Source organism: Lygodium microphyllum, chromosome 29 (assembly GCF_053477565.2).
Source record: "Lygodium microphyllum isolate KBCC chromosome 29, Lygodium_microphyllum_v1.1.10, whole genome shotgun sequence".
Taxonomy (NCBI): domain Eukaryota; kingdom Viridiplantae; phylum Streptophyta; class Polypodiopsida; order Schizaeales; family Lygodiaceae; genus Lygodium; species Lygodium microphyllum.
Window position 1 is genome coordinate 54,816,637 of NC_141163.1, and position 15,976 is coordinate 54,832,612.

General features: G+C 42.9%; 1 protein-coding gene across 1 annotated transcript in view; it reads right to left on the reverse strand.

Annotated features, from left to right (window-relative positions):
* Window positions 1-15,976, reverse strand: part of SCD1 (stomatal cytokinesis defective / SCD1 protein (SCD1)) — a 156,905-nt gene that overhangs the window by 32,105 nt on the left and 108,824 nt on the right. The window contains exons 20-23 of the mRNA XM_087671112.1: window positions 14,993-15,050; window positions 14,791-14,874; window positions 14,432-14,681; window positions 13,103-13,293 (exon numbers count right to left, since the gene is read on the reverse strand). Coding sequence (XP_087527238.1) covers window positions 13,103-13,293; window positions 14,432-14,681; window positions 14,791-14,874; window positions 14,993-15,050 — 583 coding nt within the window. The remainder of the gene's footprint in view (window positions 1-13,102; window positions 13,294-14,431; window positions 14,682-14,790; window positions 14,875-14,992; window positions 15,051-15,976) is intronic.

The window sequence follows — 15,976 nt, forward strand, 5'->3', positions numbered from 1 at the left end:
ACTACTCTTTTTTTCTTTTTGAATTTGGTAGGTTTAGCATTAAGTGTGGGGTTCAAATCAGTTTTTGTCCTATCGAGTATTCGTGCCCCAAACAGAAGAATGATAAAGGATGGTTAGACCCAAGACCTTCACAAAACAAGCATACTATCCCTACAATTACTGGGTGTCAGCGGTGAAGAAGAATAAGGCTAAGGTGCGGATATAGCAAATATGTGAAGCAAGCAAGACAAGTAAAGCAAGCTAAGGAAAAACTGCCTTGAAGACTGCCATGTAAATAACGCAACACACGAAGACATGCAATCCAATGTGACATCCTAGGTGCTGTGAAAAACTGATAGAGTATACTTACTGAGTAAGCTAAATCTCGCCTAGTGTGAATTAACCAAAGAAGTTTTCCTACAACAAAACGATAGGTATGTGCATCAAAGGGCTGGCCTAGGATATCCTTCGACAAGTGGACAGTAGGATCAAGAGGCGTGGCCACTGGCCATGTCTAATCCGAAGTGTACTATTCCACTAGCTGAAGTGCATACTTCTGTTGTGACACAAAAATGCATCTCCCAGAACGAACTACCTCCATCCCCAAAAAATAAGACAACAAACCAAGGTCTGTCATCTCAAAAGTAGCACTAAGCTTTGCCTTGATGTCTGCTAAGGCAGCAAAATCTGAGCCTGTGATGAGTAAGTCGTTAACATATAGCAGGATATAGCTGACCCCCTCTACAGTAGATCGAACATATAAGTTCAGGTCATAAGGGGTAGAATGGTATCCATGAGTTCGTAAGAACTCATCCATCCTATAGAACCAAGATTGTGGTGCTTGCTTCAACCCAAAAAAGGGCTTTCTGCAAGCGGAATACATTATCCCTTGGGTTCCCTGAAGGAAAGCCCAGTGGCTGCTCCACATAGACTTCCTCCTCTAAATAACCATTCAGGAAAGCACTCTTGACATCCATCTGATATATCGGCCAACCATGATGAACGGCTAGCGCGAGAAGTAGCCGGAAAGATGTCAACCACGCAGTAGGAGCAAAAGTCTCTTCATAATCAATGCCATGCTTCTGTCGAAACCCTTGCATGACAAGGAGAGCATTGTACTTATCTAAAGTCCCATCAACTTTTAGCTTAATCTTGAAAATCCACTTTGTCCCGATGACTTTCTTGTGGCTTGGACGATCCACCAATGTCCAAGTCTCATTCCGATCAATACTCTCTAGCTCCTTCTCCATGGCCTCTCGCCATTGAGGGTGCTCAAGATCCTCTTGCCATGTATCCGGCTCAGAATGCGCTATGTAATCAGCTGTAAACAGCAATGTAAATGAAGCCTAACCCAGCGAGGTAACGGGTCTCGGGGAGGGGGCTTGGAAGATGAAGAATCTACAGGAATGTCAGGAGCAAGAAGTAGACCAAGCTCAGTAGGCACGATCTCCGATGATGTGGAAGGAGGAATAGAATCTGAATCCATGCAGAAGATTGCATGATATCCTTCTCATAAAAAACAACGTCCCTCCTAACAATCACCTTGTTCTATAGGCTTTCGCTTTAGAGAAATATCCAACAAAAATAAGAAGATAGGCTCTGAGAGTGAGCTTTCCTATCTTATCATCACGCATGTGTGTCTAGGCGCAACACGCGAAGAATTTGAAGTGGGAAATGACAAGCCAAGAGCCGAAAAATGCCTCATATGGGGTCTTCTGAAAAAGAACCACAGTCGGACACCGGTTAAGAATATACACCGAAGTGTTAACAACCTCGACCCAAAAGCGCTCAAGAAGCTCTGCTGTGAATAGCATAGAGCATGCCATTTCCATGACTGTCCGATTCCTACGCTCTACGACTCCATTCTGAGAGAGGGAATTAGTAGAGATGAGCTGGTGAGAGATGCCATGCTTCAGTAGCAACTCAAAAAATTCATGGGAGATAAACTCACAACCGCTATCACTCCTTATGTAACCAACAAGACGTCCAATCTGGTTATGAACCAGCAACACCCAAGTAGAAAAATATATCAAAGCATCAGACTTATGCTTAAGGAAGTATACCCACATGTATCTAGAATGATCATCCACTATCAAAAAGAAGTACAACGTGCCATTCAAGGCGGTAGTGGATGTCAGTCCGCAAAGATCAACATGAATCAATCTAAGAGGCTCCTCAACACGATGCGTGGACTGCTGAGAGAATGGGATATGGTGTTGCTTTCCGAGCTGACAAGCTTTACAGACATCGTGAGCTAGTTTTAGGCGAGGAAGTCCCTCAACCAATTGACGGCGGGATAACTCATAAAGAGAGTCATAACCAATATGTCCTAAGCAAAAGTGCCAAAGACACTCATTGTTCATAGGCTCCGGAGATATGGCTAATGCCTAGAAGCTATGGAACAATGGAACACGGAGCCCTCGGTTGTCGGCTCGGTCAAAAAGTGTATCATGTGGTAAAGGCCACTAGGTTGTGCCTCACCGCGAGCAATAAAAGAACCAGTCTGAGAGTCAAGGATCTCAACTGTGGTAGCTGTAAAGAAAACTGCTCGCCCCAACTAGCAAAGCTGCTGAACAGATAACAATTTCACCCGAAGTTGGGGGACATGGTAAACATTGTCCAACGAAGCCAGATCCATACCCTTGTCAATGGCAAAATTAACGCTACCTTGAGCCTAAATCTTAACTGAGGAGTTGTTTCCTACGCGGACCTATCCGGCTGCAGGGACTCGAGTACAGAAAATGTTCTCTGTAGAAGTCATGATGTGTAGCTCCATTGTCAACAATCCAAACATGAGATAAAGTACTCAACTATGACAAGTGGGCCTTTTCGGTAACCTTATCGAGAAGCAACTCACAGATGTGGACAAGACTTGCATCTGTTGTCTCTATGGAGACGATGTGGACCTCTGAAGACCAGTCAAACGAGTCCTCTGGAGTTGAGAACGTTGTCGACTGAGATGGCTGAGCGGTGGTAGCATGAGTCTGACCTTTAAATTGCCCCTTGCCCTCACCCTGCCTCTCCTACTCGGGGTTACCCGACTAAGGGACGAGGGTCTGAGACTTAGATTTGGGTGTTGTGCCTTTGGCCTTTGATCGACACTCGCCGTCAAAATGACCAGCCTTTTGGCAATGTTGACAATACCTATTCTTTTTAGGTACATTCTACCACCCTTGTTTGAGTTGTGACTAGGAATTTCCTTGGGATTCCCCGAATGTATTTTGTTTTTTATTTTCAGTGGAGGTTTGATTTTCTTTGCCCTTCCCTTGTTGCCCCTTCTGAGAATAAGCAACAAGGGCCCCCTCTGAGAAAGAGTTCATATGAAATTGATCAAGCAACCGTGCGTAATGCAATAGCTGACACTCAAATCATAGAAAGTAGGCATGGTAGGCTTTGAAACTATACCTTCCACAAAATTGAAGTATTTCTTAGGGAGTTTGTTCAGAAACAATGTGACTTGATCATCACAGGACTTGGGAGTCCCCGTAGTGGAGAATTCGGCAAGAAGTCGCCAATACTCAGCCAACTTGACTTTCAAGTCAACCCGGTCAGTAATTTTAAAGTGTTGGAGCTCATGGTCAAGTTTTATACCACGGGTCCTATCCGACCCGCATAGCGATCAGTCAAGTGTAGACAATAAGCCCTACTTCAGCTCAAGAATAGCGGAGGCATTCCTAGCCTTCCATGAGCGGACAACCTCGTATGGAACAAGTGCGGGATTGGATTGGGGTTTCGACCCCTGCACAAGATCCCATAGGTTCTAAGAGTCAAGGACATGTCTCATCAAGTTTAACCAAGTGTAAAGTTTGACCCGTTAAAACGAGTCTTATTATTGAAAGAATGCTTGGCAAAAGATGAGGTGAAACCATGAGGTGTCGGGAAAGTGGAATAAGATGGAGGTGGAAGGTAAAATGGTGGTTGTGGGTGTATCTGATAGGAAGAATGTGGAGAAAAAGGTGGGTAGGCAAAAATCGGTTGGGAGTATCCAATGAGTGTTGATTGATGCAGAGGCACTAGAACATGAATGTTTCCATAAGGTGCCAATGGAGATGGAGGAACTGGGACACAAAAGCCCTATCCAAAGCTTGGCTGGGGCACAGCAAAATGACCAAGAGATCCACTAGGTAATGCTATAGAGGCAAGCTGCAGTACCTTCTAATCCACATTCAGGAGAGACTGGGGGGGATACCCAAGCTGCAATGATCCCGAAAGTGTGTGAGAAGTAAGTGGAACACCACCCGATGGAGAAAAGGATGAGGTCCTAAAGGCGGTGCCTATGTTTCCATAACCCCCTGGTGAAGTGTGATGTGCAACATGAGGTGTTTGATGGGGGAATGTAAATGGTGTGAAGGGATGTGGGGAAGCAACAAAAGAATGTGGTGGGATGGGTGGGTTTTGAATTTGTGGTGTGAAAGATGCAGACGCATTTTGTTCATTTTTACCATTTAATGATTGAAAATGAAATGATGATGATGATGATACACCATACAATGTAGAAATAGAAATACCAAATTCATTCTGATTTTGAGAAGTAAACTTAAAAGAAGAAGATTAGAAAAAGAGGTACCTGAGTTTTTCTTATAATCCCCACGATGCGTGTTAACATACAAGAATTGGTCCTCAAGAGAACCTTTTCCGTAGTCAGCTGATTGTACTCTATTTTCCTCATGATTTCTACTAGTATATTGCAAAGCAGAAGAGGTAAAAGACACAGGAATAAAAGACAAAACTAAAGTACCTTGCACCGGAGTGAACGGAAGAGAATGAAAGAATGGAACATATTCCTAATCTCTTTCTCCAACAGGGAGGCCCATCCCTAAGGGAGGTCTTGATGGCCCTGTAATATCATCAAATTTATGCACAACATCTGAAGAGAGAAATTCATGCATACCTTCATTGAGTAGCTTCTCTTGAAGGGCAATCCTTCGATCGAGCTCCTCAATCTTTTTTCATCTACAGTCCATGATCACATGATATTCTTCACTGGAAAGCTTATATAGCCTTTCTTCCGTGTTGTTAAAAGTGTCTTTCACCATGTCGGAACTTTGTGGAGCAAGCTGTTCTGCCCACTCTCGATCGGTTCTCAGCATAGGTTGCTCTAGAGACTGAATTGGTGTTGATGTGTTCAAAGTCATTTGAGCTTCTTGCAGAGCGCTTTCACATCAAAGGCCTAGGTTTCTCAAAGAGTACCAAGCTCTGATACCATGTAAAGAAATACTCTGACACAGAAACACAAATAACAATTGTACGACAAAGCACAGACTGATAAAGGAACACAGTTAGGGTTAGGGTAACTCAGAGACAATGAACACAGAAAATAACTAAAGTGATTTAACTACTGAATATACAATGCTCATACAGCAAACACACTATGCAGTGAATGAATACTGAACCTGGAACTCCTGTATCTTAAGGATCAAGGCAGGGGTAATGAGCTGGAGAGTGTATCATACTCTGAACAGATCCCAAATCGCAGCAAGGCAACCTCTGGATGTCGAACAGCAACAGTGAGAAGCTGGATGTGATGCAAACAGCAATGAGGAGAGAGAAAAACTAAAAACGCACATAACATAGCCTGCAAGAGAGAGAAAACTGTCAAACGCAGGTTGACCAACTGTAACGTGTCCACTAGTATCATCCAGGACACGTCTTAGCAGTCCATCGGAAAGGATGTCTAGAAAGCTCCGCCCGGCACTCCCATGGAATGTTACGAGGTTTGCAATCTAGGGCTTTCCGCATCTGCCACGTTGCAGAAGTATTCTGGCCGTTCACATTTAGGATCGACCGGAATTAGGGTTTTCCTGATTGGTCATTTCCTAACAGCAACTAGCGTCGGACCCAAGCGAACTACTGTACGCAGAAACGCCAGGTCCGAAGCGGATTCACGCTGCACTTGGTTCAAAGAGAATGGGAAACGAGAGGGATGCAAAGCTCAACCTCTCTGCCATAAGGCATAGTCCCATTCCGTTCCCCTAAAACAGCGTAAATCGGTTAAGACATAACTCTAGGTCAACGCATTCGTTGTTCGTGTCCTTTGACAATCATCCCGCTGTTCTTCGAGATTTGAGAAAAGTTCCCGATCAACCGGGACCACCCAACCGTAGGACGGACCCATGGCCCATCCTCCACACTTTCCTCGGTTTGTTTTAGTTATGTAATTATCTAACACATTAGTTGGACATGTAACAACCAGCTTCTTTAATTAATCCGTTAAGCACTGGTTCCTTCACGTAATCTTATCACGTGACATAGAAAAACAATATCAGACAAGTTCTTTATTAACATATCATCATATTTATCTTTGAAATACAAGGAGTTCCACCCGTAGGCTTGTCCATAATCCGCCCGAAGGCTATCCAGTAATCCACAGGGATCACTATTTCAAGTTTCCGCCCGTAGACTAGTATACGGGCCTCGAGATCCAATCCCGAGTCACGTTAGCCTCTTGTGCACGACCCGGAAGGCGAGGGATTTACGGCCAGAGCCCCCCCTGGCACCCAAGCGTCCTCCTGCTCCAAGTAGTGCTCAACGGAGAGACCTCTCGCGGCAGGTTCGGTCCAGGTTCCCGGCACGGTCAACAACCCCCTTGGTTAGGGTCACGCAGACAGTCGGGGGTAACTGAAGCTGCCTCTCCCTTCAGGCCTTCAACCTGAAGTATAGATATTCATTTAATTTGTAATTAATAAATCAAACAGTGCTCTAAAATCTCTAGCAAGCACAAACATTTCCATTGATCGATCTTGTTGTTGGCAAACTGCTAAGGAAGAAATCCTTCCTTTTGAATGCATCTAGCACTCGATCCGGGGTGCCTTGCAACTTGGCAAGATCCTTTATATTCTGGGTTAGGGCATACCCTATTAACCCAACTTGGTCAATCCTAAAGTTCATTGGATACTTTAGTTTCCGGTTTTTAACCTTCCTTACTTAGAAGGATATCAACGAATACATCCTTTTGCAAGATAACTTGCGTAAGGATCCGCCATCCTTATTGAGAGTATTTAACATTTCTTCTTGTGAATCAATCACAAGACCATATGACTTCGTACTTACTGCGCAAGTCCTGTATCGTACTATGCGATGAAACAATCCGTTTCAGTTTCTTTAAGCTAACATTTGTCAGACCTAGGGTTTCCTAGCTTTTATTATTTCCTTTAAGAAACTCAGGAACAAACCCTAGTTCTTTTATGTTTACGATTTGCTGGCCCTACAATCAAGGAATGTGGACAAGTATTTAAGGTATAAACGTTTTTTGGATTTTAAATCATTCCCAATGAATATTTCGCAGCATAGGTATTTCTAAGTTTATATTAATTTGGTTAACTTTTAGAAGGTAATATCGAGATCACCTCCGCACGATTTGTTATCTATGTGTCAATTGATTTTTCAATCCTGAACTTTATTGATTTGAGGTTAGGTAAATTCAATTAATCTTCCTTTATCCTTGCGAACAAAACTCATGCCAAATAAGCAATCTTTTCCTTGCTAAGTTATGCAGTTAGCAATGATAACTTCCTAGAGTTTAAGCTACGTAAGAAACCTTTCATGATTCGCACCTTCCATGATGACTCGTTATAAAAAGAATAGGGGTTAATAGTGCAAGATGCAATTTTATATCTTCCAGACTTACCGAAGTATACTACTTTAGTGGGTAAATAATCTTGCTCATAATTCGTTTCAATGCATAATACTTTTTGAAGGAAAACTATCTTAATGCTTTATTTATTTTGCATGTTTAATTAAACTAAATTCCTTCATCGTAAATAACTAGGAAAAAATATATATCTTATCCCTAACAATTCATCTTGCACGATTGAATTAAAACCGGTATAAAATTAACAAGGAAAAACCTGGTTTTGGGGTGAGATATCCACATGGATACCGGGAGATGACCCTCCCATAGCTACTCCTTGGACTTTCTTAGGAGGCATCGCAGTTGTAGTCCTTCGAATGTGGAAGCAGCTTTACACTCCTTTACAGAATTCCACCTCACTCCCTTGCACGTCAATACTCTTCTTCACTTTTCCGAGCAGGGGAGAAACCAAGTCGCAAGGGTATTTTGGGAAGGCAAGGAACAGTTAAGGGTTTATCCACGAGAAGGGGTAATAAGACCTTTAAGGCCTTAGTTTCTTTTGGGGAAAAAGGTTTACAAAGCCTAAAGAAAAGGCCCTATAGGGTATATACACGGGAAAAAAGGGTGTGTGGATGTGGTTCCAGAAGGCGTAAGAAGAGGCCTTGGGAAAACTTTGGACACGGGAGTGAAAAGGACTTTAGGGGTTTTAAAACCCAGGGGGGAAAAGAACGAAGGCAACACAATGGGCGAAGGGATCATAAGGGGAATGAAGAGGGCTTAGGGGGATTTAGAAACCCCGGGGGAAAAAACATTAAAAGGGAATACAAGGGGGTGAAAGGGGCTTAGCGCACGGGGGGGGAAAAAAGGGTGTGTAAAAAGGGGACACGAGGGGGGTGAAAAAGGGGTTTCAAAAAAAAGCACAAGAAGGGGGCTTATAGGTTAAACACGGGGGTGAGAGGGGGGAAATTTTAACACCAGGGGGGAACGGGGGCTAAGAAAGCCCCTTTAGAAGTTTCCCCCCCAGGAAGCTTCTGAAGCTTCCACGGGGGGGGTGAGTATCCATCTAACGGCGGCGCAGCGCGGCAGCTCGACAGCTTGTTCGGCAAAGCGACGATGAGGGGGTCCTCCTTCCTTCTTATTGCTAGGCGGCAGCGTCATTGGCGTAACCTACTCTCTCCCTCAACGTTACAGACTGGCGGACCTCCTCCTCACCTATTCCCTCCGTCCTCGATGGCAACGTCTCCCCCTATTTAAATAGGGAAGGGGAGGGGGATCCTCCCTCTCCTCGTGTTGGCATGTATGGCCGTGCCATACCCGCGAGCTCCACTGAGGAGCTTCTGGTCTGTTACTATTCCCCTCCCCTTCCAGCGCAACAAACGGCTGGGGAGGGGTAAAAAAAATTTATATTATCCTTTAAAAAAATGTTTACTCAAACGTTACATTCTCTCCCCCTTAGAGAAATCGAGATGTCCTCATCTCGAGATAAACTAGGGATACTGATGGTTGAGAGTGCCTTCATCTATCCAAGTGGCATCCTCTTCGGGATAATCTTTCCACTGGACGAGGCATTCTCTCAGGGTTCTGGATCTTAATTGTCTCTCCCTAGCATCTAAGATCCTATCAGGCCTTAGTTCAAGGACTCTTTGACTAGGCATTACAACTTGTTGATCGTCAAGTACATGGTTAGGATTAGGTACATATTTTTTCAATAGGCTGATACGGAATACATTGTGAACCTTTAGGTTCTCAGGAAGTTGCAATTTATAAGCATTGGGTCCTAGGCATTTGAGGATTTTGTACGGCCCACAATACCTTGGACTTAGCTTCTTGCAATCTCCTAAGGATAGAGAACTCTTTTTAGGGCGTACGCGAATGAAGACCATGTCTCCTTCTTCGAAGACTCTTTCTTGATGCTTCAAATCCGCGTATGCCTTCTGTCTATCCTTGGCCACTTGGATATCCTGTCTTATTAACTTTATTTGGTCATCCATCTCTTCCAACATCTGCCTTGACGCTTCAACCCTTAAGGTTGGATCTGAGAAGTTTAGGGGACTTCTGCAATCATGACCATATAATGCTTGAAAAGGGGTCATCTGAATGCTCTGCTGGTAAGAAGCATTGTAGGCAAATTCAACCAAAGGCAAGTATTGAATCCACCTCTTCGGCTCTCGACAGCAGTATGCCCTAAGCATATCTACGATGACTTGATTTACTCGCTCTGTTTGGCCATCCGTTTGGGGATGGTAGGCTCTCGTATTGGGAGACCAAGCCACTTCGAAGGTATATGACAACCATCAATACCCCCACTTGGATAAATGAGAATGTCATCAAAGAAAACGAGCACTAACTTGAACAAGGAGGTGGAGGATTTTATTCATGAGGCTCTAAAATGTGGCAAAGACATCAATCAAACCAAAAGATATCACCAAAAAATGATAAACCCCACGATCAGTCCTAAAAGCTGTTTTAATCTCATTACCCTCTCTCATACATATCTGATGGTCACCAGAGTGCAAATCAATCTTCGTGAAGAATCGTACCTCTTTCAAATAATCCAACAAGTCATCAATCCGTGGGATGGGATACCAATTCTTAACTATAATCTTGTGATTTGCTGTAAATGAGGAGATTTTTTATTCAAATCAAAGAGGACAAAGTCCGCTTCAAGATGAGCTATAGAATTCACTCCTAGATGCACTATAGAATTTACTACAGCAAGCTTTCTGTGACTGTTCCCAAGTTCCTGCAACTAAAACATTGTTTGTCCCAATTCCCACATGCACTATATAAGTGGCTCATGGACTGAGAAGCTTAAGCATCATAATAAGCAACATCTTGAGCATACTAAGCATGATCCCAAGTACATTGACATATCCATTTGCTTTGCCATCACTGCATAAGTAGGCCTTAGTGTCATACATCTTACATTGACCGCATACATGTCAAGTGCCATACATGGGTGCCTTGATCACTGGGAGTGTGTCCAATTAGGGGCTACCTCATTGGGAATAGGGTGACCATGGAGTGTACCTGCACCTGCATACAAGTATCAGGCTCAAGATCACCGAGAGGTGGGCAAAGTTCCCCCCGAACTGGGTTGTACACCCCTTCAGGGTCTTAATTGTGGTTTACCACCTCACCTAGCATCGGCCTTTTTCCTCAACCAAAGTATACATGGCAAACATTTTTAACTAAGCACCCAGCATGAGATACATTGAAAAATAAACATTGAGTCTTTTCATAAGATGCAAGGATTGAACAAGAGCTTGGGTGGGGCTTCCATTAGCAATCCAGTGACTCACTGGTTGCTGCTACTTACCCTTTTACAATGGCTTATTATCCACTTGGGATCAATTCAAGACACACATGATCAGGTAAGTATTAAAGTCAGCAAGAACCAATGAGAAAGATGGACTCTACTAAAAAGGCAACATGCATCATTAATCTCTCCAACAAAGGAACTAAGCTCAACAAGTGGATTAGAATGAGAGACTAAGATTGAATTGACATACCTCTTCAGTGTTTGAAGTAGATGGATGAAGCATGATCCCATAATGATGCCAAGCTCTCCATTAAGTTAGCCTGGTTGAGTAAAGCACTTCCATAGGTACAATCTTAAAGGATTTGTTGCTTCCTCTAATGGTGGGGGATCCCGTGCTTGTTTCTGAGCTTGCTCTTCAAGAATAGAAAGCTTCAAATGGAGCTTTCATGGCTCGAGAAATCCCAGCATGCAAGAAATCCTTGCATGTTGAGCTCTATGTCTTCAATCCGGATAAGTGAGGTCAAGAATAGTTGAAAGAGCTCTTGAGGGCTGAGATTTCAGAGGTGGGGCAGCTTGCACTGAGCTTTGATGGCTTAACAAAGCAGAGTATAGAAGTGAACTGGGGTTTGCATGAGAGGGAAGCTCAAATGTTGGGGAACAAGGGCCAAGATCTGATCAAGAAGGTAAAGGATGATTGTCTAAGCCATAGAGAAGCACCAGAGGAGGTGACAAGTGCTGGAAATGGGGCAGGAAGGCCAGGGGACAGTAGCGCAAAATGCACCACAATTTGCGGGCTGTTCCTTGGGGCAATTCTTAGACAGCAACCCTTGACAAAGGTATTTAGCTTGGGCCTGGGGAAGAAGGGTAAACTCATGTGATCTCAACTAGGAGCATTGAGGGCCGCTCTAGAGAAGAGTTGGGTTTTTCTCTGCTGAGTAGCCATGGAAGCTTGCATGAGAAGAGAGAGAGGAAGGGTCTGAGCAAAAAGTAACTCAGATTTTTACCCTCCTCTAACTCCTCAGCCTCCAACTTTGTCCTAGAACCCCTAAAAGTTGCATGAATAGGAGTGATAATCTGCTAAGTTAGCCACTTTACCTCCGGATATGTCACAAGCTCTACCCATAGCTCTTGCTTAATTCAAAAAAGCTATCACTAACTGTAATCCTACCTGCTACACTTGTACCCGCAATCTGAGTTGAAAGGGGAAAAGGACCAAAGCCTGAAGCTTTGATACCACTTGTAATGAATGAGGCTGAGAGGAGAGAGGAGAATGAGTAGAAGAGAGAGAAACAAAGAAGAGAGGGAAAGACTAGAAGAGGAGAGAAAAATACAAGAAAAGGGGAAGGAGGAGGAAGGAGGAAGCCATGGAAGCTAAAGGAGAAGGTGAAGAGTCAATTCTTGATTATGTCTAGATGCCCTAAACTAGGTCTCTTACACCTTATATACCGTAGTCAATGTGACTGGGTATCTAACCCCTAGTTCTTCCCATGTATCCCACTCGTTTTTACATATGTGAAATCAGTCAATATCATCTATCAACTTTTAATTAATTCTGTAGCATACAGACATCCTTCAATGGTTCCTTGCAGTCCATGAGGAAGAAGTTTTGAACATTGAACCCTGCAAGGTTTAATTGTAGTTACCAAGAAGTTGCTTGAACATTCCATGTACCATTGGCCAAAATCACCCATGGTCTGTGCTGTTGCATACGTAATATGGACCATTGACCAAAATCATCAATGGTATGTGCTGTTGCATCCGTAATGCCCTTCACCACATTACATTTACATGGAAGACCAAGAAATGCCAGCTATTACATGATCGGCATAAGGTTGAAACTTAGGAACCCAGTTTAGGGGATGTCCCATCTTCCTAGTTCACCAGATGAACCAAGACTTTCTTCACAACATCCAATTGAGAAACACCCCATTTTTTGAAGGAACAACACACACGATATACCGCATTCTGGTTAATGGAACTGTTAATCCACAGCATAGACCAGACATTCAGTTGACCACCTAAAGACAACATCATGTACATGATCCATTATTAATGATCTTCCCACTGGAAGCAGTGATATTTCTTCTACACGCACAGCACCCTACTGGAGAGATCCCCATACTATAGAAACAGTTAGCAAGACTGTTGACATATGTGAACAACATACAGGTACTGCTGAAAAGGAAAGCTACACATCCCCTACTTGTTCAATACAACTAAATTGATGCACCAAGGTACTCTTCTTATGGACATAAAGATATTCAGCATCTCAGAAGTATAAAAGGCCTTACTGTACAATCAGCGGACCCACTGATAAAATGCCCAGTTTCATCACTATCCTCTCCAGTATCAGCTCTACTGGTGGCATGCAATGCAGTAACTGCACCTTTGTGACCTCTGAGAGTCCTCAAAGTTGAGGCTCCCCTCCTTTGGCCACTCGTTGCATCTGGATGTTGGATATTGTGTATGCTGTCATTGGAAGCTGAAACAACAGTACAGATCATCAAGCATTGGGAATGTGGTCTATAACATCTAAGTATAAAATCATTGAGAGTACAAGGGTTGACCACTTTTGAGAAACAATGAATCAACCACACTAATTTTGAAGAATAGTGGTTCATCATTTCTCTTGCAAAATGCCAGGAATCTATCATCAGCTACAAATAATTCAAATGCAAATTTACCTGGAGCACACGCAAATAAAAATTCCCCAACTTATGGCATGTAATGTCAAAGATAAAGAAAATCTAAACAATACAGCTTCAGATCATGCATCTATATATCAATAATACAGGGTAGCCATGCCTCCTCATCTAAAAATGAAAGGCAAAGTATATATCACTAATAATACAGTGAGTGTCTCCAGCATCTACAGACGAATAGAACAGGGTCATCATACCTACATAGGATTATAAATACTGTGACTGTCCCCTAGAATGGAGTAAGCACTTCAACTACAAATTCCTAGATGCAGCATCTGAACCCTTAATGAGGTGCATGGCATTTCAAGGAAGACTTCATGAGTTGATCGCGTTCCATTCAGGTAAAAACTGTGAAATTTGACTTCACAATCAAAGTGCTCACATATATCTAGATTCCAACACCTACTCCTACAAGATCAACTTTCACCAGAACATGATCATTTCCTTGTGACCTTGTGCTTTCAGCCCTGTAGCCTTCTTGATAACAGCTGCGCTGAACAGTTCGTAATAGTGGCCCTGCAGCAGCAGAGGATTGTCCTTTTCCCATCTTTGGATGCCATGCCCATTCCCATCTTCGGATACATAGGCATGGCTAACTCTCGGGGAAACTCTTGAATTCACTGCACTCTACTTTCATTCAACTAAGTCTTCAGCATTTGCTTGTTCATTTTCAGATTTGCACCAACTATACTAAAGGTGCAGCAGCACCAGAGCTTTACTATGCTACAAATATGACAACGTAACTGAAGTCGTCTTGCTTATATATCTTGCAACATCTACTATGTTAAATGTCAAATATGAGCTTTTGTCACTGGTTCCTTACTAAGTACTTGCATTGACTGATCAAAACCTCCTATCTGACATCATTTATCAAGGACTACAAATACTCCAACATTTAAACAAGGTGTGCTTGTGTACCCAATACAGCGCTGTCTCCTGTTCCACGGCGTGTCCGACCAGTAAGAGCAGCTTTGTCTCGGCTGAACATATTTTGCACCCAGCTTCGCCCTGCACCTGTGGCCTCAACAGGTTGTGGATTCGCATCTGTGTCTGACCTAGCTGGCATTGTCATTCCAGCAGTGAATGTTGGCTGTGATCGCACAGGAGAGAGACCCCAATATCCAAGCCGAGCTTGTTGCATATATGATAGCAATCCTCTGAGCTTGATCTGGTAATCACAGAACTCACTCGCCTTTGAATCACACCAAGAGATTACAAGAGATGTTTCAAACAATCAGGTGATCTCAACCTGTTCAAAAGAAAATATTTTCCCTTACAAGTTGCTTTGATCCAAGGTTATGCTTCCTTGCAAGAGACTCTAAGATAAACCAGGCTTCGGCATCTGGCAATCTCAAGCCAGCCTGTAACAAATATGGATTTATAAGATAAACTGCTCTTTACTGGCCAGATTCACTAAAACAGCCAGCCAGAACCTTCAGCCACAAATCCAAAAAGTATGGCTAAAGATCAAGTACTTACCATATGCTGCGCAACAAAGACCAACTGTTCTGCTACCAATGTAGCAAAATTGCCTGACCTGAACAAACAAAACATTAAATAATTTAAGGGTTCGAAATTGTAAATGATGCACACCTTATTCTTTTTGGGCCATATCATTGAATATTTTGTACCAAATTTAAATGCCACATAAACAGATGTCTTGTAAAACTTCCTACAAAGATGTCTCGCAATACTTCCATGTTATATGAAAATAGAGTGATGATTACTATGAAGATGGTTTGGAACCTGGCCCCTCATCTAGAAAGCATATATGACGGATATACAAAAGGAAACACAACTCTGTAAAAAGAATGTCCAGACTTAAAGCCATACGTTGCCCTGCAATATTCTGGTGATCAAAAGATCTGCCCATTCTAAATATCGTACTAGTTCTTATCGAAGGTTTCTAGGTTACCACAAACAGCCTGGCAGCAAGAAACATCAAGTCCCATGACCTAAACCTGTCACAGGGGACTCTTTGTATTATTTGTACTTATTGAACTAACAGAAGTGTCCTGTTCAGAGAATCCAGAAGCAGTGCCCAGCAGTGGTCAAAGTTGGCTGCCCCAAAAGGAAAAGCCATATGATGTTGTACCTTCTGCAAATCTTGTGTCAGGATTTACTTTAACTCAAGTTGAAAAAAGATCAGGGCATGGAAATGTACACTTTTATATGGTAGACCCCTGAGCATGTTTCCCTAGCAGAAGTACCCTTTCCAGGAAAACCTGAAGCATTTAACTAACAGAAATGTGCTCTCAGGACATGTAACTAACAATATTGTTTCAGGACATTTACCTTGTAAACAAATGCCCTAACACAGAAACACAAATATAATTGTATGACAAAGCACAAACTCATAACAAAACATGGTTAGGATTAGGGTAACCTAGAGACAATGAACACTGTGATTTGTGAATAATGTGAAGTGAATGTCTGCTGAATATACAATGCTGAATGCAGTAA